Source organism: Rattus norvegicus, chromosome 2 (assembly GCF_021556685.1).
Source record: "Rattus norvegicus strain SHRSP/BbbUtx chromosome 2, alternate assembly SHRSP_T2T, whole genome shotgun sequence".
Classification (NCBI taxonomy): Eukaryota; Metazoa; Chordata; class Mammalia; order Rodentia; family Muridae; genus Rattus; species Rattus norvegicus.
The window spans coordinates 177,382,865-177,406,363 of record NC_141535.1 but is presented as its reverse complement, the minus strand read 5'-3'; the positions used below and the strand labels follow the sequence as shown (position 1 = coordinate 177,406,363).

The 23,499-nt window shown below is 43.8% G+C and overlaps 2 protein-coding genes across 18 annotated transcripts in view; one reads left to right on the top strand and one right to left on the bottom strand.

Annotated features, from left to right (window-relative positions):
* Positions 1–8,043: 8,043 nt before the first annotated feature.
* Positions 8,044–9,149, top strand: Rps27 (ribosomal protein S27). The gene is made up of 4 exons (NM_053597.3): positions 8,044–8,082; positions 8,391–8,499; positions 8,640–8,750; positions 9,066–9,149. The coding sequence occupies exons 1-4, from the start codon at positions 8,077–8,079 to the stop codon at positions 9,092–9,094; spliced, it is 255 nt and encodes an 84-aa protein (NP_446049.1). The 5' UTR covers positions 8,044–8,076; the 3' UTR covers positions 9,095–9,149.
* A 529-nt stretch (positions 9,150–9,678) lies between these two features.
* The window catches only part of Nup210l (nucleoporin 210-like), a 110,931-nt gene continuing 97,110 nt past the window's right edge, over positions 9,679–23,499 (bottom strand). For 5 of the 17 annotated variants that reach the window (XR_015666852.1, XR_015666863.1, XR_015666868.1 and 2 more), the window contains 7 exon segments: positions 22,860–22,983; positions 20,258–20,407; positions 18,407–18,654; positions 13,971–14,172; positions 11,145–11,249; positions 9,978–10,052; positions 9,679–9,895 (listed from right to left, as the gene is read on the bottom strand). Coding sequence is in view for 1 of the 17 variants with exons in the window: in NM_001191900.2 (NP_001178829.1) it covers positions 9,795–9,895; positions 9,978–10,052; positions 11,145–11,249; positions 13,971–14,172; positions 18,407–18,654; positions 20,258–20,407; positions 22,860–22,983 (1,005 nt within the window). In the remaining 16 variants the exon portion in view is untranslated. 17 annotated transcript variants of the gene reach the window in all.

Here is a 23,499-nt window from a genome sequence, read left to right as displayed (position 1 = left end):
TTTGAGTTTATGATAAAGGTCCTAAGAACTTTCTGTCAGCACTGCGCTTCTTAAGTTTACAAATCCCAATTCCCTTTGAAAAGAAGCGGGTTGGGAGGTTAGTATGCTGGATCCGTCTGCCCCCTGGTGGAGCAGAGTGAAGAACTGAAATGATAAAAATCAGCCCCATCAATTACACTCAAAGCACACGTAGCCGGTTCACCTTCTGGAGCGAGCCTAGAACTCAGTAGTGCAACCGGCCTTCAAGGTCAAGTAATCCTACTGCCTCAATCTCTCAAGTGTGCAGATTACTGGCCGGCCCCCAGGCACAGCTTTCTGTCTTTATACAGGAGTGCTTTCCCTACATGTGTTTATGCACTAGATGACTAGTGTGTCTGCAGAGGCTACAAGAGAGCAAGCAATGAGCCCCTGAATGGAGTTTGAGAGTCTACAGGTGCTGCCATATGGCTGCTGGAAACTGAACCCAGATCCTCTACAAGAGCAGCTAGCGCTTGTCATCTTTTCAGTCCCTTTAAAAAAGGGGAAAAAAAACACAGAAAGAGGGGTTGGGGATTTGGCTCAGTGGTAGAGCGCTTGCCTAGCAAGCGCAAGGCCCTGGGTTCGGTCCCCAGCTCCAAAAAAAAGAAAAAAAAAAAAAAACAAAGAAAAAGTCCCTAACATTTGAGTACTGACTGTGAGAAAGTGTCTTAATTTGTTACATTATGTTTGCCATAATCTATGTTTACTTTTGTCCTTTGATACAAACACAATGTATCAACAATGTATCAGTTACCTCCCCCCCCCCCCCCACTACTTGACAAAAACAGTTTACCAGACGCTTGCTCTGGCTCATAGAAGGTACAGTCTACATGACAATAGGAACGTGAGGTATCTAGTCACTTTTCCTCGGAAATCAGGAGGAGAGAGATGAATGCTGGTGCCCAGCTCATTCTCTCTGTTTTATTCAGGACGGTGAATGGTGCCACTCATTGTCAGGTGGGGGTTTTCCACCTCACATAATCCAAGCTAGAACTTTCCTCGATCTAGAACATGTCCAGGGATTGGATTCCTCGGTGATGTTAGATCCTGTCAAGTTGACAATCCATATTGACTACCACACACAAATAACTATTTAGTTTATTCATTCGTTATATTTACTTGTATGTGTAGGCACACATAATGTGTTTTATAAAAAGAAAGAGCAGAGATATGTTTCATGGAAGTTCAGTAAGGTCTGCAGGCCCATGCTGAGGCATCCCCCACCCCACCCCTGTACCAGCCACACACAGTATAGTAAGTATATAGAATAGCGTTTACAGGGAATAGAGGGGAGTTGAGGGAAGAGAGGGAGGGGAGGAGAGAGGCGAGGCAAGTCGAGGAGAGGAGAGGAGAGGAGAGGAGCACGTGGAGAGAGGGTGAAGAGGGTAAGGAAGCAGGAGAGAGAGAGTAAGAGCAATAGAATGAGGAGGGGGTAGGCACACCTGGCTGTTCCCAGGTAACTGTGGGGCGAAGCCTAGATGAAATGTTAACACAAATGCCATGGTGAAAGTGGGGAGCAGAGAACATGCTGCAGGATGTCGAACCAAACTTCCCCAGAGCCATCTCACCAGCCCGATTTATTTGAGGGAAGGTCTCTCTGTGTTGCCCAGATCAGTCTCAAATTTGTGGGATGATCATCTGGACTGAGCCCCTTCAATAGCCAGAACTACTGCCATCCACATGTACCCTTGTGCCCACTTCAATATCCCAATCTGACTATTCCATTTTTCTTTTTCTTTTTTTTTTTATTCTTTTTTTTTTTTTCCGGAGCTGGGGACCGAACCCAGGGCCTTGCACTTGCTAGGCAAGCGCTCTACCACTGAGCTAAATCCCCAACCCCTCCATTTTTCTTTGAATGGTGCTGGGGACGGGTCAAACGCAGAGCTTTGCCCATGCTAGGCAAAGTACTTTTCTACTGAGCTACATTATGGGCTTGAATTCCCTTCCACTTATTCCCTCAGGGCTCATTACGTTTCAAGCTGTAGCACAGACAGGGATATTTCCTGATTTTCCTCACTGACTAATCCTGTCCTTTAACTCACACTGAAGTCCAGGTATGGTGGATTTGCAGTCCCAGCACATGGGAGACAGAAGCAAGATGAAGGTTAGACAGAAGCATGTCTAAGGTCAGCCTACTCTTGGTAGAGAGTTGCAAGCCAGCCAGGAGACCTTGTGATTGCTAATCTTGGTTGCCAACTTGACATACCTGGGAGGAGGAAACCTGAGGAACTATCACCATTGGATTGGCCTGTAGGCATATAGGCATTCTATGGGGGGATTCTGGTTTTATTTCTTTTAGTATTTTTAAAATTTTAGACAGGATCTCTATCTCTATGTAGATTTATCTATCTTTGTGTGTGGATATTCTGTCCTTGTATGCTTGTATGTGTAGCGTATATATGCCAGGTATCCTAGGGAGATCAGAAGGTGGTATTGGATCTCCTGAAACTGGAGTTACAGATTACAGTTACGAGCCTTCATGGTAGTTAGCCACTATATAGGTGCTGGGAATCAAACCCCTAGTTCTCTTGAAGAGCAGCCAGTGATGCTAATCTCAGAGCCATCTCTCTCCAGCCCCAGGCATTTTCCTGATTGCTAATTGAGGTCATAGGGCCTAGCCCTATATGCAGGAGGATCCATACCGGGATGGGTGGGGCTGCTATATAAGGAAGGCAACTGAATGTGAGCCCTGGAGCAAGGCAGTGGTACTCCTTGGCTTCTGCTTCAATTTTTGCCTTTAGCTCCCTCAATAATGGACTGTAACCTATAAGCCAGGTAACTCCATTTCCTCACCAAGTTGCTTTTGGCCAGGATGTTTATCACAGCAACAGAAGAAACTAGAATGGACCTTGTCAAAATCTATGTTAGGGTGGGACGGAGAGTGTCATAGTGCACATCTTTAAACCCAGTGTATATACTGACATCATAGCTCCATAGTGTGGTTAAGGGGAAAGTTTTTACTGTAGATATGAGAGAGAGAGCAGCCAGGGGCATCTGGAAGAGTCCAGAACAAAAAGACAAAGATGGAGACCAAACGTGGCCAGGACTCTCTGTGAGTGGGGAGAATAGCAGGAGACAGAGAACAGTGAGCATAGCCTAGTTTAAGAAGAATGAATAGGGGGGTTGGGGATTTAGCTCAGTGGCAGAGCGCTTGCCTAGCAAGTGCAAGACCCTGGGTTAGGTCCCCAGCTCCGGGGGGAAAAAAAAAAAAAAAGAATGAATAGGAGAGTTGGGAGTTTAGAGCAAAGGAGGAGGTGAGAAAGGCTAGGATGCTAGTGGACCTTATGCAACAGGTACTAGCTTGAGAGAGCCTGGAGGCGAGCGAGCTTGAACTGACATGCTGATGGGCACACTAGGCAGCCCATGTCCCTTTGCTAGAGGTAAAGGAAATGACTCTTTTTGGTAGGGAACCAGTTCTACAACTTCCTGAGGAATGCTGGCTTTTTAACTAACCACCAGAAATCCCTCTACACACTTTCCAGGTTGAGCTTATTTCTGGGTTTCTGGCTTGCCTTTTAGAGTCTGGGGAATTGGGAGTTTTCCTTATGACCTGATACTCAGAACTCGAGAGGCAGAAGGATCTCTGTGAGTTCCAGGATAGCTTGGATTACAAAACAAGTTCCAGGCCAGCCAGGTACACATAGCGGGAATATGTCTCAAATAAGTAATTAAGAATTAACAACAGCATTGGAACTGTCAACATTCAGTCATAGATGGGGACAGGTGGGATCCAATGAGGAGAATCCGCCCCCTGACGGATATTAGTGGTTGATGGCTCCCTGGGAGAGTAGATGTTATTGTCTTTAGTGGTACAGTCATCGGAGATTTACCTGAGTCTAGTGGACAGTTTTATCACCAGGCCCTTGGTGGCAGCCCTGGTGACACACTCAGGGCATCAAAAAACAAAACAGACACAATGGGAAGGAATGCATTCTGAGGAGCATTTGGAGAGAAGGCGGTATGGTGTGACTAGAGTGTATCATATACATATATGAAAGTAGTTTTTAAAAAGAAAAGCTGGGGGGGGGGGTTTGGAGAGATGGCTCAGTGGTTAAGAACACTAACTACTCTTCCATAGTTTGAGTTCAAATCCCAGCACCCACACAGTGGCTCACAACCATCTTATTGTGTGATTATGCCCTCTTGTGGCGTGTATGTGTACATGCAGATAGAGCACTCATATACATAAAATAAATCTTTTTTTTTTTCTTTTTTCTTTTTTTCGGAGCTGGGGACCAAACCCAGGGCCTTGCGCTCTACCACTAAGGTAAATCCCCAACCCCCATAAAATAAATCTTAAAAAAAAAAAAAAGGGAAAAAAAGAAAAGCTGGGCCTAGTGGTGTGCATCTTTGATTCCAATTCTCAGGAGGCAGAGAGTTTGAGGTAAGAGTGAGTTCCAGGACAGCCAGGGCTGCACAGAGAGACCCCATCTTCAAGCAAAAAAACCAAAATCAACCAACCAAAACCAAAAGGTGGGAGTGGGGTGGGGCAGTGAGTGCTGCTGGTGGTGGTGGTGCTTGCAGGGAGAAGCTGGTAACATAGCTCACTGAGTGCATAAGGGCATTTGCCACCTTTGCCACCAATGACCTGAATTCAATACTTAGGACATACATGGGAGAAGGAATGAACTCACTCCTGAGAGTTATTATCTTATTGCCACATAGGCACTGTAGCAAGAGTGCACACACATGTATGTGCTCACCCACACAAATTAAAATGTAATAAAAATTTCAAATTAAATAAATAAATAACTCATTTTTCCTGTGTCTGTTTAATTCCAAGCTCTGATTCTCTTGCATCTGGTTATAAATTCTTTGCTCATTTTTCTGGTACTTTAGCTGGTATATTTCGCCATCCTCCCTTATCCCATCCTCTTCTTAGCTATCAAAGCTTCAGCAAGGATGATGTTTACCCCTCAGTTATGCCAAACCCCATGGCTTCATGCATGTTAAAGCCCTCTATCAATGAAGCTATATTCCTGGCTTCCCAAGATTTCTTTATCTTTTTAAATTTATTTATTCATAAAGACTGTAGCTGTCTTCAGACACACCAGCAAAAGGCATCAGATCCCATTACAGATGGTTGTGAGCCACCATGTGGTTACTGGGAATTGAACTCAGCACCTCTGGAAGAACAGTCAGTGCTCTTAACCACTGAGCCACCTCTCCAGCCCCATTCCCAAGATTTCTACTCTTTGTAGCATTACTACTCAGACAAGGAGGAGAGATGAAGGCCAAAGCATCCTTCTCCAGGACAATGAGCAAAGGTCTACTACTTGTTGGGGCTAAAGAGATGGCTCAGCCGTGAAGGGCTGATACTGTTCATGCAGGGCACCTGTCAGCCCAGCATCCATGTTGGAACTTACAACCACCTGTAACTCAGTTCCAGGAAACCAAAGGCTTCTGGCCTCTTCTAACATCTACACTTCATGTGTCTCACATGGTCACATATATACAGTTTTTTAAAAGTGATGAAAATGGGCTGGAGAGATGGCTCAGCGGTTAAGAGCACCAACTGCTCTTCCAGAGGTCCTGAGTTCAAATCCCAGCAACCACATGGTGGCTCACAACCATCTGCCCTCTTCTGGTGTGTCTGAAGACAGCTACAGTGTATTCATATATATAAAATAAATAAATATTTTTTTAAAAAGTGATGAAAATAAGAATCTTTACAATGTCTACAATGTCCTGTGAGCTTTATTAATCCTAAAGGAAAGGATGAAGCAAGGTACCTGAATTCCCATCAGTGTGTGCTGACAAAGGTTGGACGAGCAGTTCCCCAAAGGAGAGCCCTGTGCTTGTGTCTTTGTTAATCTCAGTGGTGTCATACTTTCACCAGAGCTGGCACCAATGTGGTGTCACTGAAATTGGCAAACATTTAGTCTTGAGGGTCAATGATAACAGACTGAAGCACATTATTCCCGGGACAGAGTAATTTCAGAGGGAATGACACTTAGGCTGAAATCTGAAAGACAAGGAGCCAGTGTGCAAACATCTAGTAGAGAAGAATCCTTATCTGAAGGAAAATATTGTGAATGGCAAACAAAAGACTAAGGATGGATGAAGCTTAGTGTACTTACTGCAGAGGTTTTCACGACCACCTGTGGGGGGGTCAAATGACCTTTTACCATTGGAAAACAAGGTGATTGATATTTACCTTACAATTTACAACAGTAGCAAAATTACAGTTATGAAGTAGCATCAAAAATTGTCTCAAATTGTGGGACAACCACAATATGGAGGAACTGCATTAAAGCAAAAGGAGAGCCACTGGGGTGGGTACCGCCTACAAAGGACAAAACCCTGGCTTGGATCCCTAGCACCACACCCTTCACACAGCACACACACTCTAGATGTCACAGCCAGCGTGCCTACAACTGCCAGACTTTCACGGTGGACTCCCAGAAGAGCAGGAGTTCAAGGTCAGCCTGAGACATGAGACACTGACTTTTTTTGGAGGCTTGGGGGGTGGGGTTTAGATCTGGCTGCCCTGGAAATCTCTCTGTAGACCAGGCTGGCTTCAAACTTACAGATGTCCATCTGCCTTGCCTCCTGAGTTATGGGATTAATGTCAGGGGCCAAGACAGTGCCTTTAAAACAAAGAAGCTTGGTGGTGGTGGCAATAGAGAAAGCACTCAGGAGGCAGACACAGGTGTACCTCTGAGTTCAAGGCCAGCCTGGTCTACAGAGTGAGTTCCAGGACAGCCAAGGGCTACACAAAGAAATCCTGTCTCCCCCTCCCCCCCATTTTCATACTTCTGCTCATATGATAAATTGCAGATGCACAGTATTGTAGGAAATTATTTTAAGTCTATGAAAAGGATTGAATTTCGTTTTTTAAACCTAGAACCAATTTCCCAAGATTATCTTTTCCACGTATATTGCCAAACTCCAAAACCAATCTGTATATACGCACATGAAGAGAAGCATGTATTCATTTAAACTTGGACTATTGATTTATTTATAGACACTGGAATTCACAGGTCTCCTGCCTCTGCCTCCCAGTTCTGGAAATGGAGGTGCCACTATCTGGCTTGGCCAGTTTAATTTCTTTGAGCAGCATCATATGACTCTGTACAATGTGGTAATAGTTATAGCAGCTCCATTGATAAAATAGGCTGCTAGAACTCACAGTCCCTTTCAGACTTTGCCGAATGCAGTGATAAAGGTGTGATCAACCACGTCCAGCCTTTAATTAGCACGTTAAAAGCAATGCACGTGTCAAACGGTGCATAGATATTTGGTTTTATACTTCAAATGTAAAGAATTGGAAGAATACAAAGTCGGGCTCTATCCTTAGCTCTGGAAACAGCAGCAACAACAAAGCAATAACGGTAAACAATAGAATTAATTGCAGTGGAGCAAATTATGAGTAGGATTTGGTTTTTTTGTACTAAGGTCTCTTGTAGTCCACTCAGTCTTCAAATTTGCTATGGAGCCCAGAATGATTTTGAACTTCTTGTCCTGCTTCATCCTTTGAAGTTCGAGATTAATCCTTTGAGATTACAGTCTTGAGCCACTGACACCATTGGGCTCTGCCCTGCCCTGCCCTGCCCTGCCCGGTTTATGCTTAACAAGCAGTCTACCAACATAGTACACTCCCACCTCCAAGCAAGTATTTAATTTAAAAAACGTATTTACATATAAAATTGTTAATCAGGGTAAATCAAACCAATTGGAAAATGGTAAAGAATATCGGTAACTGAAAATGTTCGGGATAAAGCTCCTCGCTGGTTTTCACCTATGCTGTTTCCATTACATTCCTTGCTGTCAAAGTGTAGTCGGAAATTTAAAATCCATTTTTCTCTTGACAGCAACTAAAGCCTGAACTCAAAATAGAAGCTAACTCTTCACCATGGCTACGCAACCGCGACACGAGGAGCCTTTACAGACCTTCTAAAAATGGCAGTCAACGGGCGCCGGATTGCATTCGGCCTGTAGGACCTTCCCAAAATGGCGAAACAACACAGGCGCGTCACTTCCTGTACCATACCGGATATAAGGAACAGGATTTCCGCTTTCGCTCCTTTCCGGCGGTGACGACCTCCCTACGAGAACATGCCTGTGAGTTCCATGGTCCAGGTCTCCACAGAGAACTCGTTCTTGTGTCCGCACTGTTCACTCGCGCTAGTTGCGGATCGTACAGGGTCCAAATTTACGCTCTGCGTCTCTTAGGACAGTAACCACAACCGCGGCGGCCCACGGGGCACCCGCGTAGACGGGAGCGGAGAGGAGATAAGATGGCGGCCCAGCTACGCAGACATCAGGGGCGGCGAGGGGCGAGTTCTCCTCGGTGTGTGCCAGTGGGGGTTCTTTTCTATCATCTCTTTCCATCGTTAGCTTCTAAGTCTCTGCATTTCTGCCCCTCTTAGCTCGCAAAGGATCTCCTTCATCCTTCTCCAGAAGAGGAGAAGAGGAAACACAAGAAAAAGCGCCTGGTGCAGAGCCCCAATTCCTACTTTATGGATGTGAAATGCCCAGGTGAGGAAGTGGTTTTCAGCTCTCCGGGAAAATTAGTACTGATGGTTGTAACTTAAATTTTGATTTTTCTTACGAGTTTAGAAGTGTTAACGTGGAGAGTGAAAGAAGTTAATATTTTTTGTTGATCTCTTTTTTTCCAGGATGCTATAAAATCACCACGGTCTTTAGCCATGCACAAACGGTAGTCTTGTGTGTTGGCTGCTCCACTGTACTCTGTCAGCCTACAGGTGGAAAAGCAAGGCTGACAGAAGGTAAGTGGTCTCGCTTTTGGGGTTTTGGCCTTAGGATCCTAAGGTGAAAGATCGCGTAGAATGCAAACCTTCAGGCTAATAAAGCCTGCTGCACTCCTGTTAAAAAGTAGGTTATTACTGGTAGTTCTGAGCATAAAGCACTATTGCTTAAAGTTGGGGTGGGCTAGCTTTGCTGGGTTTCCAGGTGGCTACATATGATAGGGAGTGGTGACTATAATAGGGATTAGCTAGTAGAATTGAGAACACATGTAGCATTCTGCAGATGAAACAGCAACAGTGGCAGGCTGATGTAACATTTGCACCTTTTTCTTCCAGGATGCTCCTTCAGGAGGAAGCAGCACTGAAAGCCCCTGATTCAAGATGAGTGGGAACGTTCCCAATAAACACATTTTGGATATATAGTGTTTGTCTTGTTTAACTGGTAGGAAGTGGTGCCTCAAGTATTCCAGGGCAAACAGAAGAGTGGTCCTTTGGGGTCAAGTAAGTGGCCAAACACCCAGAGTCCATTGGCATTTTTATATGGATTCATTGGGCAAATCTTAGACAATGGTTTAACACTGGTGTTAGTGTATATTATTGGGCTTCGTCTTCTAATGTCTCTTGGTAGTAACTTTTAACATGGTTTATTAATTGGAAGCATTGTGTCATACAGAGGTGTGTGACAATGGGACTGTTTGGTTCAGGGATAGTGATACACACAGTGCTTTAATCCCAGCACCTGAGAAGCAGAGGAAGGGAAGTTCAGAACAGCCAGGATTACTGTTTTTTTCTGTGTGATAAGTTGGCCTTATTAGCCTCCAAGTTTATGTGACAGGATACCTATCAACTGGTGGCGCTGTAGATGTGCACTAGGAACAGTGGTACTGGGAACAAACAATCAGGGTTTAGGTATTCCAGCCCCAGAAACTTAATCTTCATAACAAATGACTTAACCACTGATGAGCCTTTATTTATAGGTTCTACAAACTTGTTTTGGAGGTTTAGTTTGTAGAGTTAGCTACTAAACTTCTGCAGGATTAGGACAGTTGAAGGGACCTGTCTAGGTTAGTGTTTTATACTCCACAGCCAGTGTTGTAGCCGACTCTGCACTAGTGGTGGCTGTGAGCTCAGGAAGTGAGGGGGAGAACAGGTGGCTGTATAGGAACCTAGAAAAAAAAAGCAAAATAGTGAAGGCAGGTGAGTGAGACAGACAGACGTGAACTGGGAAGGAGGGCGGGCAGTCCTTACCTGGCTGAGTCGGTCCTATTGTTGGCACATAAACAACTGGAATAGTCTGTACCTTGTTCAGGAAGGCATTGTATGCTGGAGAAAGACAATGGCACAAGAGTTTTATGTGATTTTGCTTGCAGGAAGGCCTTGAAGATTAAAGTCCATTGAAAAGTGAGACTTAAGGGCCAGCAAGATGATTCAGCCAACAGAGACACTTGACAACAATCCTGTCTTAAGTCCCAGAACCTACATGGTAGAAGGAGAAAAACTCCCTCAAGTTGTTTTTGACTTTCACCTTGTGTCAGGACATGCTTGTGTTCCCTTCTTCCCTAACCCAAGCAAATAATTGTAAGAAAGAAATTTTAAATAAAATGAGGTTTAAGTGTTAGTAGAAAAGTAATGTTTTCAGTTAGTCTACCTCCAAAAAACTGCCCTGTATGCTGACACTTAAAATTACTGAGCCAGTACAACTACAACTGTAGTATATTTGAAGTGTATATTGTAGGTGCTATAAGTAACCTAGAGATGACTATATGAGGTGTGTAGGTAGGTTAAGTGGAAATGTTCTTGAATAATTGCATTTTTGATCATTCTGGTGGGTACTACATTCAGCTGCTCCCCAGTTATTGGAGGAGGCTTACTTCCAGCCTTCGAATAAAAGTACATGTGTAGGCAATAGTGACGCTGTTTTTTTTCTTTTATGTGCATTAGTGTAATGCATGTGTCTATGTGAGGGCCGTGTGGGTGCTGGGAATTAAGCCCAGGTCCTTTGGAAGAGTAGTCAGTGCTCTTAACTGCTGATCCATGTCTCCAGCCCCAATGCTGTTTTTTTTTCAAGACGGTTTGTGTATCCTTGGCTGTTCTGTAACTTGATTTGTAAGCTGGGATTAAAGGCATATGCTAAGCCCTGTAAGTTGGCAATCTGCTACGGGTCATGAAGTAGTTGTGATAAACAGCTAATTTTTTAAAAAAGATTTATGTATATGTATACACCGAGCTGTCAGACACACCAGAAGAGGGCATCAGATCCCATTACAGATGGTTGGCAGCCACTATGTGGTTGCTGGTAATTGAACTCAGGACCCTAGAAGGGGAGTCAGTGTTCTTAACCACTGAGCCACCAGCCCATAAATGGCTAGTTTATCTTCGGTCAGTGGAAGTCAGAAGTACACAGAGACTCCTTACCTAGGAAGATGAAAGCAGTGGATGCCAACACAGCAAAGAGTGTAAACAGCAGGATCTGGTAAGAACCAACGAAATTCTTGAAGACACCTGACTCTTCACAGTGATCTGCATTGTCATAATGGAAAGAGATGATTACATTGACACCCAGAGTAGATGTCTTTGGAAATGCCCTAAGAGGCTTAGGAATATTGGCATTAGGTAGGTCTACATACCCTGTCTTAGAAAGCCAGAGTACTAGTAGTCCTTCCTGGTGCTTCCCTGTAACTCCACACTAGGGAGGATCTCACATTAGAAGACAGTCTCGGGGGTTGGAGATTTAGCTCAGTGGTAGAGAGCTTGCCTAGCAAGCTCAGGGCCCTGGGTTTGGTCCCCAGCTCCAAAAAAAGAAAGAAAGAAAAAAAAAAGACAGTCTCAGCTAACAGTGGTACTGTCTTAAATCCCATGCTATCCTGCAAATGGAATTCAAATTGCAGCTCTTAAAAAATTGAGGTCTTGGGCTGGAGAGAAGGCTCAGTGGTTAAGAGCACTGACTGCTCTTCCAGAGGTCCTGAGTTCAAATCCCAGCAACCATATGGTGGCTCACAACCATCTGTAATGAGATCTGATACCCTCTTCTGGTGTGTCTGAAGACAGTCACAGTGTACTTATATATAATAAATCTTTAAAAAAAAATTGAGGTCTTAAGATGTGAGACTGCTTTTTGGCTCAGGAGTAATAATAGTCTTGGGGTGTGGGAATCTTGTGTCTTCCCAGGTCAGTCTTCTGCTTGAAAATCTGGTAATTTGAAGCCCCATACTTGTGACTCTATGCAGATTTCAGTTTATATTTCTAAGTTGTGTGTGCCTGTGTATGCTGGTAACATGGCACATACGCGGAAGCCAGGACTTTCTAGAGTCAGACTTAGTCCATAGCCTTACAGGGCAAGTGCCATCTTGCCAGCCAGCTGATTTGTTTCTGATTCTGATCCCTTACCTATCATGCCGTATCTAGAGAACATTCTGTTTGTGTCCTAATAAAACTTATGTATGGTTGTGTGTATACCCCCCCATACACACTTACGTATACTAGATTGTCATGTTGCCAGCAATGACCTTGATATTTTTATCCTTTTGACTACCTCCAGTGCTGTGATTATCTGGCGTGCTAGGCAACGTACCCAGGACTTTTCATACACTGCGCAAACAACCTGAATTACTTTACCCCTAGACAAAGGTTGTTTTCAGGCAGGGTTTAATCTGTGTAACAGATCTGGATGTCCTGGAACTGTTCTTTAGACCAGGCTGGCCTTGAATTCAGATCTGCCTGTCTCTTCCTCCTGAGTTCTAGGATTAAAGAAATGTGCCACCAAGCTTGGTGCTCTTGACTTTAACCATTCCTACTTTTGGTTATTTCAGTGCTTACAACCCCCCCTCTTAACAGTCTTACCCATGCTATCTCTACCCTAGGTTGTTAGAAAAATTCTGAGGTAAGATGTTGGTCAAGCATGAAAACCTGAGTGTTTTTTGGGACTGGGTTTCTCTGTAGCCCTGGCAGTCTTGGAACTCTGTAGACCAGGCTGGCCTCTTAACTCAGAGATCTGTTTGCCTCTCTGCCTCCCTAGTGCTGGGTTAAAGGCATACATATGCCACCCCTGCCAAGCTAGGACTGCAGTTTTATATACTCACAGGCCCCTGTGGATCTTGTATTCAATTGCACACCTGCTTGTAATCCTAGGCAGAGGTAAGCCACCCATCCTGTCTACTTCCAAGCCAGTGAGAAACTTTCAGGCTAGGGTCCTGGGGAATGGTACTGAAGGTTGACTGTTTCCATTCACACTCACATACTCAGTGTATACACAAATATGAACAACAAACATATAGTTACTTCGGATTTTATGTTGCTTATATAAATACTTTCTGGATCAAGGACCAAATGAAATCTGAGCAGAATATTGTAGCATTGCCTATGCCCATATATTGTGACCTACCTAACACTTGATTTCTGGACGTTTTAAATGCTTGGTGAGGATCAGATGGTGCTCACCTGACTGAATGAATGAACATGTTACAGCTGCTTCTACCTGGCAAGGCTGCATTGACAAATTGTATACTGCTCTTCTATCTTACAAAACCATCAGGGGCACCATGCTCAGCCTAGGTAAAAATACATTTGAGGCTGGCAATGTAGATCAGTTGGTACAGTGACTGCCTGGTATCACAAAAGGTGGGGAAGTCAAAGGTCACCCTACCTTCCTACATAAGGAATTAAAGTCTGTCCCCTGGAATACAAGATAATGAAAAAAGTGTGTAGTGTATACCTAAAATCAAAGCATTCAGCATGTGTAGGTCCTTAGGAATGTAACCATAGTTAGCTGCAAGTACCCAGCTACAGGGTGAGCCTTTGTTTTTATGAAAACCTGGGAGACTATAGAGTAGTGTAGACTAGGGAGTGGAGATAGGTTTAGTAAAGTTCTAGACTGGGGGTTGGGGATTTAGCTCAGTGGTAGAGCGCTTGCCTAGGAAGCGCAAGGCCCTGGGTTCGGTCCCCAGCTCCGAAAAAAAGAACCAAAAAAAAAAAAAAAGTTCTAGACTGGCCAAAGCTTAGTGAGACTTAAAAAAAAAAAAAAACCTAGTTAAAAATAAATGGATGGTTGTGAAACATTCCTTCCCTGTGTAGATTAAAATTAGCTACCAGTTGGTTAAGAGCACTGGCTACTTACTCTTCCAGAAGTTCTTAAGTTCAATCCCCAGCAACTACATGGTGGCTCACAACCCTGGGTGGGATCTGATTCTCTCTGGTGTGCATGAAGATCACATACTCATAAATTAGAAAGTCCCCAGTGCTCACCTGCACCAGATACATCTTTTGCTCTGACTACCACAGCCTCATGTTGATTGGTCAGTGCACAGGAAACATTAATGAAAGCAGGTGATGACATCTGCTGGAAGGCAGTGAAGTTGACTATGCGTATCAGGTAGAGAGTTACGCTTGTTGTGAGGGTAGAATGCTTATGGCCGGAGACTGTTAGAAATGGGGAGCTGTGGAAGACCTTGGAGAAAAGATAAAATACTTGTTTGAAAGACGATAAATTAGTGTTGTCTCAATTAGTACAAGATTTTTCAAGCTTCAGCTAGCTAGCCAATAAGTCATTAGTTTTTTCACCACTTTGGATGTTTTTAAAAAGAACAGTTCTTGCTTTGTAAGCATGAGGACATATATTACATCCCCATCACTTACTTAAAAAGCAGGCTATGAGAGTTGTTATGCATGGCAGTCCCAGCAGAGACAGGTAGCTTGAGGTAACTACAGGGTAAGTTCAGATAGCCAGGGCAAGGCAGAGAAGCCATGCTTGAAATAAAAGCTTCTAGCTCTTGGGAGGAACAGACAGGAGAGTCCCTGAGGCAGACATTTAGTGTGTGCCTTTTATCCTACCACTTGGGAGACAAGAAAGGGAATGTCACAAGTTTGATGGCAGCCTGGTCTGCGCAGGACATAACAAGTTCTAGGACTACGCAGACCCTGTCTTGATACAAACAAAAGGAGAAGGGGGCTGGAGTGGCCCCAGTGGTTATATACGTAAGTCATGAGGACAGGGGTTTACATCCCATCATTTAGGTAATAACCCCATGTACATCAGTTACTCCAACTCTGGGGAATGTAGGGCCAGGGAGTTTTGGGCGGCTTTTGCTCTCTTCAGTCTAGTCAAGAAAATGTTGGCTACAGTTTCAGGAGGGGGCCAGCTTCAGAGAAGGTGGTAGACTATGAGACAGGTAAATGTGCCTGTTTCTAAACCCAAGGACATGAGTTCAAGGACTCACATGACAAAAATAACTCTACCAAACTATTCTCTGACCTCAGTATGTGCTGTGTGACATAACTAAAAATGTGATAACAAGTGTTTAGAAAGAAAATAGAGCTGGAGGGTAATAGAGAAGGATACCCAGAGGCCTCTTATGGTCTCCACACATGCCAATGTACTCATACACAGATACATAGCTTTTTAAGGAAAAAGGTGGAGATGGGTGTGGGAATAAGCATTTGATCTTCATAGTCTAGAGGGAGGTGCGAGTGTTAGTTCCAGGCCAGCCAGGGATACATAGTGATTCCTTGTCTTAAAAGGTGTGAGCTGGGCTGGAGAGATGGCTCAGCGGTAAGAGCATGACTGCTCTTCCAGAGGTCCTGAGTTCAAATCCCAGCAACCATCTGTAATGGGATCTGGTGCCCTCTTCTGGTGTGTCTGAAGGTAGCCACAGTGTACTCACATACATGAAATAAATCTTTAAAAAAAAAAAAAAAAAAGTGGTGAGCTGGGAGTGGGAATATACCTTTAATTCCAGCACTGGAGAGAGGCAGGAGGATCTCTTGAGATCTAGGACAGCCAAGGCTACATACATAGACCTTGTCTCAAAACAAACAACACACACACACACACACACACACACACACACACACGAGTGAACAATTGAGAAAGGCCTCTGGCTTACAGATTTGTGTGCATACAAAAGAATAAAATGATATGGGGTTGGGGATTTAGCTCAGTGGTAGAGCGCTTGCCTAGGAAGCGCAAGGCCCTGGGTTCGGTCCCCAGCTCCGAAAAAAAAGAACCAAAAAAAAAAAAAAAAAAGAATAAAATGATATGAGCTAAAAGGCTAGAACATTTTAAAGTCTGTTTTTTTGTTTTGGTAAAGATTTATTTATGGGCTGAAGAGATGGCTTAGTGGTTCAGAGCACTGACTGTTTTTCCAGAGGTCCTGAGTTCAAATCTCAGTAGCCACATGGTGGCTCACAACCATCTGTAATGAGACCTGATGCCCTCTTCTGGTGTGTCTGAAGACAGCTTCGGTGTATTCACATACATAAAAAATGAATCTTTGGGCTGGGGATTTAGCTCAGTGGTAGAGCGCTTACCTAGGAAGCGCAAGGCCCTGGGTTCGGTCCCCAGCTCCGAAAAAAAAGAACCAAAAAAAAAAAAAAATGAATCTTTAAAAAAAAGGATTTATTTATTATGTATGCCTATATGCCAGACGAGGGCAACAGATCTCATCACAGATAGTTGTGAGCCACCATGTGGTTGCTGGAATTTGAACTCAGGACCTCTAGAAGAGCAGACAGTACTCTTAACCTCTGAGCCATCTCTCCAGCCCTTAAAGTCTTTGAATTTACTTTGAAGCTAGGGTTGACTAACTGGACTTGTGATTCTTTTGCCTCTACTCTGAGTACTGGGACTAGCACTAGGTAGGGTGCTACGGATACACTACATCACAAGCCCAGGAGTTTTTAAGTGGGAGTTTTTTTGTTTTTGTTTTTGTTTTTTTTTTCTTTTTTCTTTTTTTTTTTTTCGGAGCTGGGGACCGAACCCAGGGCCTTGCGCTTGCTAGGCAAGTGCTCTCCTGCTGAGCTAAATCCCCAACCCCGGGAGGTATTTTTTGAAGTTGGTCTTATGTAGCTCAGGATAGTCTGGACCTCCCAGCAGTCCTGCTTTAGCCTCTTGGGTGCTGGGATTTATAAGCTTGTGGCACCATACCTGCCTTTACACTGGAAGTCTAAAGATTGTTTTTAAAGTAGTATTTATGTGGCTGGAGAGATGGCTCAGCAGTTAAGAGCACTGACTGCTCTTCCAGAGGATCCGAGTTGAATTCCCAGCAACCACATGGCAGCTCACAACCATCTGTAGTTCCGGTTTCAGGGGTTTTGACGCCCTCATACAGACATAAACACATACAAAACACCAATGCACATTATAAATTAAAAAACAAAAGTAGCATTAATGTTAACTGTCTAGATTGACAGAGTTGTGTCCAGCCTTGTGAAGAGAGTCCATCATCTAATAAGGGTTTCCAGCAATTGGTTGGAGAAATGGCTTAAAGGTTATGAGCATGTACACACACAGAGACATAATTGATTAAAAATATGATTAAAAAATAAAAATTGTCAGGCAGTCATGGTGCAAGCTCTTAATCCCAGCACTTAGGTGGCACTCTGAGTTCAGGGACAGCCTGGTCCTTATAGAGAGAGTTCTAGGACAGCCAGGAGAAACCTTGTCTTAAAAAAGACATTAAGGGTTGGGGATTTAGCTCAGTGGTAGAGCGCTTGCCTAGCAAGTGCAAGGCCCTGGGTTCGGTCCCCAGCTCCGGAAAAAAAAAAAAAAAAAAAAAAAAAAAGACATTAATAGGGCTTGGAGAGATGGCTCAGCGGTTAAGAGCACTGACCGCTCTTCCAGAGGTCCTGAGTTCAATTCCCAGCAACCACATCACAACCATCTGTAATGGAATTCGATGATGTCCCCTTCTGGTGTGTCTGAAGACAGCCACAGTGTACTCATATACAAATAAATAAAATAAATTAAAAAAGACATTAATAAAAAAAATTATCTCAAAGTATTTTTAAGATTCTCTAGTAGCAATTTTAAAAGTTTATTTGTATATGTCTCGTGTGTATTTGTACACATGCATCAGGTGCCCAAAGAGGCCAGAGAGGGCATCAGGTTCCCCAAAATGCAGATTGTGGGCCCTATGATGATGTGATTTCTAGAAACCAAACTCAAGTCCTCTTCAAGGCTGGCCTGTGTTCCTAACTGCTGAGCATTTTCTCCAGCCCCAGTAGTAACTTTAATTAGGTTACCCAGAACACTTTTTACCCTTGGAATGAGAATGAAAATCTTTTTCAAATCCCTTGTTTCTCAGTCACACATGGTAGTTCATGTTCAGTAATCCCAGTGCTTGGAAGGTATTGACAAGAGGTCTGGAAACCAAGGAGGTATGCGGTTTGAGAGTAGCCTGGCAGGGTTGGGGATTTAGCTCAGTGGTAGAGCGCTTGCCTAGCAAGCACAAGGCCCTGGGTTCGGTCCCCGGTCCCCAGCTCTGAAAAAAAGAAGAGAGAGAGGGGGGGAAGGGGGAGAGGCAGGCACGTCTGGCTTTCACTGTGTCTTTTTTTTTTTTTTTTTCCAGGAGCTGGGGACCGAACCCAGGGCCTTGTGCTTCCTAGCAAGCGCTCTACCACTGAGCTAAATCCCCAACCCCTCACTGTGTCTTAAAAACAAAGCAAAACAAACTGAGGACTAGGGATGTTTAGTTGGTAGAGTACTTATGCTTGCCGCATGCCCATGGCTCTGAGTTCAGTTCCATCACTGCATAAATCCTGTATATGAGCACATGTCTTAATTGCAGCACTTGGGAGGTGGAGGCAGAAGGATCTGAAGTTGGAGGCCAATCTTGACTATGTAGATTTTACTGCCAGCCTAAGGTAATGAAAGTCTGTTGGAAAAAAGCAACAAAGCCCCTTACCTCTAGGCTCTCAAGAACTCTCTCCACTCCCAGGATTCTTAGCTCCCCGGTGTCTTTGTGGCCAAGAACAAACTCGGACTGGTTCATGTAAAAGCCAGGGATGAAAGGAATGAGGATTCTTTGCATGCCATTCTTGCCACGTTCACTGAGCAGAGTTGCCCACCCATAGACCGAGGTGTCCGCCACACTCAGGACCTGGCGCAGCTCCTCTGACTCCTGTCGAACCTTGATTAGGCAGACATAGACCCCTGAAAAGGAAAGACTTAGCAGGAAGGCCCAGGGGCTCTACCGAGATAACAAGTTAGGGTAGGGAAGAGGAATGTTTCGAGCATTCAGTTCTGATACACTATTGACTGTTATGGAGGAAATACCAGAGAAAAGGAAGCTGTCCTGAGTGGAAGCTGCAGCTGCTCGAGTCAACACTCTGCAAATTTTTTTTTTTTTTTTTTTTTTTGGTTCTTTTTTTCGGAGCTGGGGACCGAACCCAGGGCCTTGCGCTTCCTAGGTAAGCGCTCTACCACTGAGCTAAATCCCCAGCCCCTGCAAATGTTAACAGTATGGCACTAGCCGGTGGGGAGTGCTGAGGAAACTGAACCTTTCTGAGGGTGACTCTGCTACTCTTCTATGGACTAACTGCTGGTCTAGTGCGCTGCCCTGCTGCAGAGTGAAGGTACCATTCCACCTGCATCCTGTTCCGGAACTTTCTAAAGGTCTATTGAGTGCCCAGCAGGTTTCTGAATGAACCTTTTAGTGCTGGCTCATTACCCATAGCATTCACACTGAGAGGGCTCAATTCAAGAGCTCAAATGGTACATTATCCTGCTTATGCCTTCCCTCCCCCTCCTCCTCTCTCCCTCCCTCTCCTTCTCTCCCCTTCTCCCCGACTCCACCGAGTACATGAGTGTACACACACACACACACACACACACACACACACACACACTGTTTGCCATATTGAACTTGGACCTACCACATGCTAGGTGACCACTCTACCACTGAGTATTCCCAGCCGCCTTTTTATTTTATTTTGAACACAGTCTCACTAGATTGCCCAGATAAACTTGAACTCACTGTGTAGACTAGTCTTGATGTGATACCTCACCTTTCAGGTATTGGGATTACAGGTTTATTTTACAAGGCCTAGCTAAATCCTCCTTTTGGGTTCATTTATATTAAGCCATCTGAACATTACCCTCTGTTTCTTGTTAATGACATCCATTTGGAATATTCAGATGCTGTGCTACATGTTGAAAACTAAGCCTGGGCAAGATGGTACAGGCCTTTAATCTCAGCACTCATGAGATAGAGTCTAGTGGATCTCTGTGAGTCTAAGGCCAGGCTGGTCTACATAGTATGTTTCAGGCCATCCAGGGCTACATTGTGAGACTCCGTCTCAAAAAACCAAACCAAACCTAACCAAATTAACCAAACAAAACCAATGAGACACAATCCAACCTTACAGAGAACGTGAGGGGAAAAAAAAAGTAAATTATAGATAGTAAACCAGCATGTTTTAGGTGGCATGTGTTAGAAATTTGAAAGTTTGTTGAATAGGGGAAACAAAGTTTGCTTTGCCTAGCATGCATAAAGCTCTAGGATTGATCCCCTGCAGCATTTAAACTGTTCTTGGTAGCATAGCTTGCAATCCTAGCTCTCTGGAGATGGACCATCAATCAAAGGTTACTCTTGTTTGAGACCAGCCAGGGATATGTGATACCTCAAGACAAAAACACAACCTTCTGTTGAGTGGGTTGAGAAAGGCTCTAGAGATTGAGAAAACACAGATAGTTCAACAGGAAGGTGACAGGTTTAGAAACAGGACAAAAGGAAGCCAGTCACTGCTGGACCCACCTTTCTCCACGCTGAATTCTGAGTAAATGTGAAAGACTTTACTTGCTGGAATGTCTAGTAAAGTATTGCTGAACTGCACATGGCATAGCATGAGGGTCTCAGGAAGAAGAACTTTTTCAACAGCCAAAGCCTGACTTGGGGTACAGGATCCTAAGAACAGAGAAGAGTTAAATTACCGTTAGCATCGGGGATTGGTAAAAGAAGAAGTCATGTAGATTGGAGAGACAAGTCAGTGCTTAAGACCACTTGTTCTTCCAGATGACCTGAGTTCAGTTCCCAGCATCTGCACTGGTCAGCTCAAAACCAGTAAACCAAGGTTTTTGACCTCCTTGTACGGTAACCTGCACACATGGCAGATGCATACATATAAATAAAAATCTTTAAAAAACAAACACGATATGTCTTTAATCCCAGCACTCTAGAGCAGAGGCTAGAGTTCAAGGCCAGATTGCTTTACAGGGTGAGTATTGGACTAGCCTGGGTTATGTAGTGAGACACTGTTTTAAAAACAAAACGAACAAAAAAATCCATTACTCCAGGGATTACTCCAGGGAAGGAGTATGTCTCAGCAGTAGAATTAAATGCTTGCTTACTTAGCATGTACAAGACCCTATCATTGATCTCCAACCCCACAAAAAAGAATACAATCTAAATTTTAATCCAGTCATAATTTTTGAAATATCATGGATTTCGGTTTATGTACCAAGACCAAGTCAAGGGCCAGAGAGATGACTTAGCAGTTAAGAATACTCATTGCTCTTCTGGAGAACCCAAGTTCAGTCTCCAGCACCTGTAGTGAGAATTCTAGAATTTTGGTTTCTTCAAAGAGCACAGGGATATTTTCCCTGGTGTTAATGCCAGGTGCACACCTGGGATATGGGGCTGCTTCGCAGCATCTGACTATGATTTGCCTCGTGCTTTAGCAGAGGCGTTGTTTTGCCAGCTGCAGATAGTTTCCATGATTGTGTGACATTTGGAATTATGGGAACTTTTCAGAGGGAACATAAATGCTAGGGCCCCAAGAAGTGGGGTGGGTGGGAGCTCATCATTTAGGGTGGTTGGTTTAGGTTTGTTATTAGTCGTGCTCAAAGAAGAAACAAAAAGAAAGAATTAGATTCAGAGATTTTCCTCTATCCTTCTTTCTCTGCTCTGTCACTACATGGAGAGTGAAACTCTATGTGTTGGGGATAAAGGGTAAGAAAAAGAAGAACCCATGGGCTGGAGAGATGGCTCAGTGGTTAAGAGCACTGACTGCTCTTCCAGAGGTCCTGAGTTCAATTCCCAGCAACCACATGGTGGTTCACCACAACCATCTGTAAAGAGATCCGATGCCCTCTTCTGGTGTATCTGAAGACAGCTACAGTGTACTTATATATAATAATATATATAATACTTATACTTATATATATGTACTTATATATAATATATATATATATAATAAATGAATAAATTAAAAAAAAAGAAGAACCCACAAAGTAGCAAAGACCAGCTGTAAGCACCCATGTAAGGTGTCTGGGCCACCTACATTCATGTGCACACCCCTGCAGACCTACATTCATGTGCACACACTTGCATACCTACATTCATGTGCACACACCTGCATACCTACATTCATGTGCACACACCTACACACCTACATTCATGTGCACACACCTGCATACCTACATTCATGTGCACACACCTGCACACCTACATTCATGTGCACACACCTACACACCTACATTCATGTGCACACACCTGCACACCTACATTCATGTGCACACACCTGCACACCTACATTCATGTGCACACACCTGCACACCTACATTCATGTGCACACACCTACATTCATGTGCACACACCTACACACCTACACATGACGGAATAAAAATCCTTATAAAAACTGGAGGCAGTTTTGAAGTGAGATGAAATTGTCTTGTTTTAGTTTTTTAGATAGGATCTTGCTGTAAGTCAGGGTTGCCTTGAACATGCCACAATGCTTGTGTCTCAGCATCCCTCTCTTTTTTAAGACTTAACAAAAATGATTTATTTATTTTTATATCTAGGTGAGAGTGTTAGATTATTTGTGGTTACAGACAGTTGTGGGCTGCCATGTGAGTTCTGGGAAGTGAATCCAGGTCCTCTGGAAAAGAAGCCAGGGCTTTTAACTGCTGAGCTGTCTCTCCAGCTCCTAAGATTTTTTTGTTTTACTTTTATGTGCACTTGTGTTTAACCATATGTGTGTCTCTTTTTTTTTTTTTTTCCTTCGGAGCTGGGGACCGAACCCAGGGCCTTGCGCTTCCTAGGTAAGCGCTCTACCACTGAGCTAAATCCCCAGCCCCCATATGTGTGTCTCTATGAGGGTGCTGGACCCCTGGAGCTGGAGTTACAGACTGCCATGTAGTTGCAGGGAATTGAACCTGGGTCCTCTAGAAAAGCAGCCATTGCTCGTTCTAAGCCATCTCTCCAGTCCATGTCTGAGCCTTCCACATGCTAGCATTACATTGTTTGCTACTAAACATAGCCAGTAAAAGGAAACATATTAATACAGACGAGTGAAATGATTAAGGGAAGGCAAGCAGGATGGACATAACCAAGAGGCCTGTGGAGAGAAACTCCTTACCTTTGAGGTTGACACTTCTGCCTGTGCTGATGAAGAGTTTGAATACAGTTGCATTGGGGGTATTGGTGAGGTAAGTTTTCAGGTCATAGCTGAGTGTCAATCTTGATGATGCATTGACTACTACCTGTCAGCAAACCAAAGGAACATCAGGTCCCCTCCACTGTTACCCCTGGTAACTTATTTCAGTCAAAGGTATCTATTTCATACAAATATAAAATTGACATTCTGGGTTGGGGATTTAGCTCAGTGGTAGAGCGCTTGCCTAGCAACCGCAAGGCCCTGGGTTCGGTCCCCAGCTCCGGAAAAAAAGAAAAAAAATAAAATAAAATTGACATTCTGATGTATTTGAGAAACACAAAATCTGTCTACTTCTGAGATGTATTATTATTATTATTATTATTATTATTATTATTATTATTATTATTAGTAGTAGTAGTAGTAGTAGTAGTAGTATTTCGAGACAGGGCTCATGTATCCCAGTCTGGCCTGCATCTCCCTTTATAGCCTAGGATGACCTTGAATTTCTGAGCTTCCAGCCTCCACCTCCACATCCCCAGTGTTGGGATTACAGGTATACCTGATTTATATGGTGGGACTTGAACCCAGGACTTCATTAGTAAAGCACTCTACCAACTGAGCT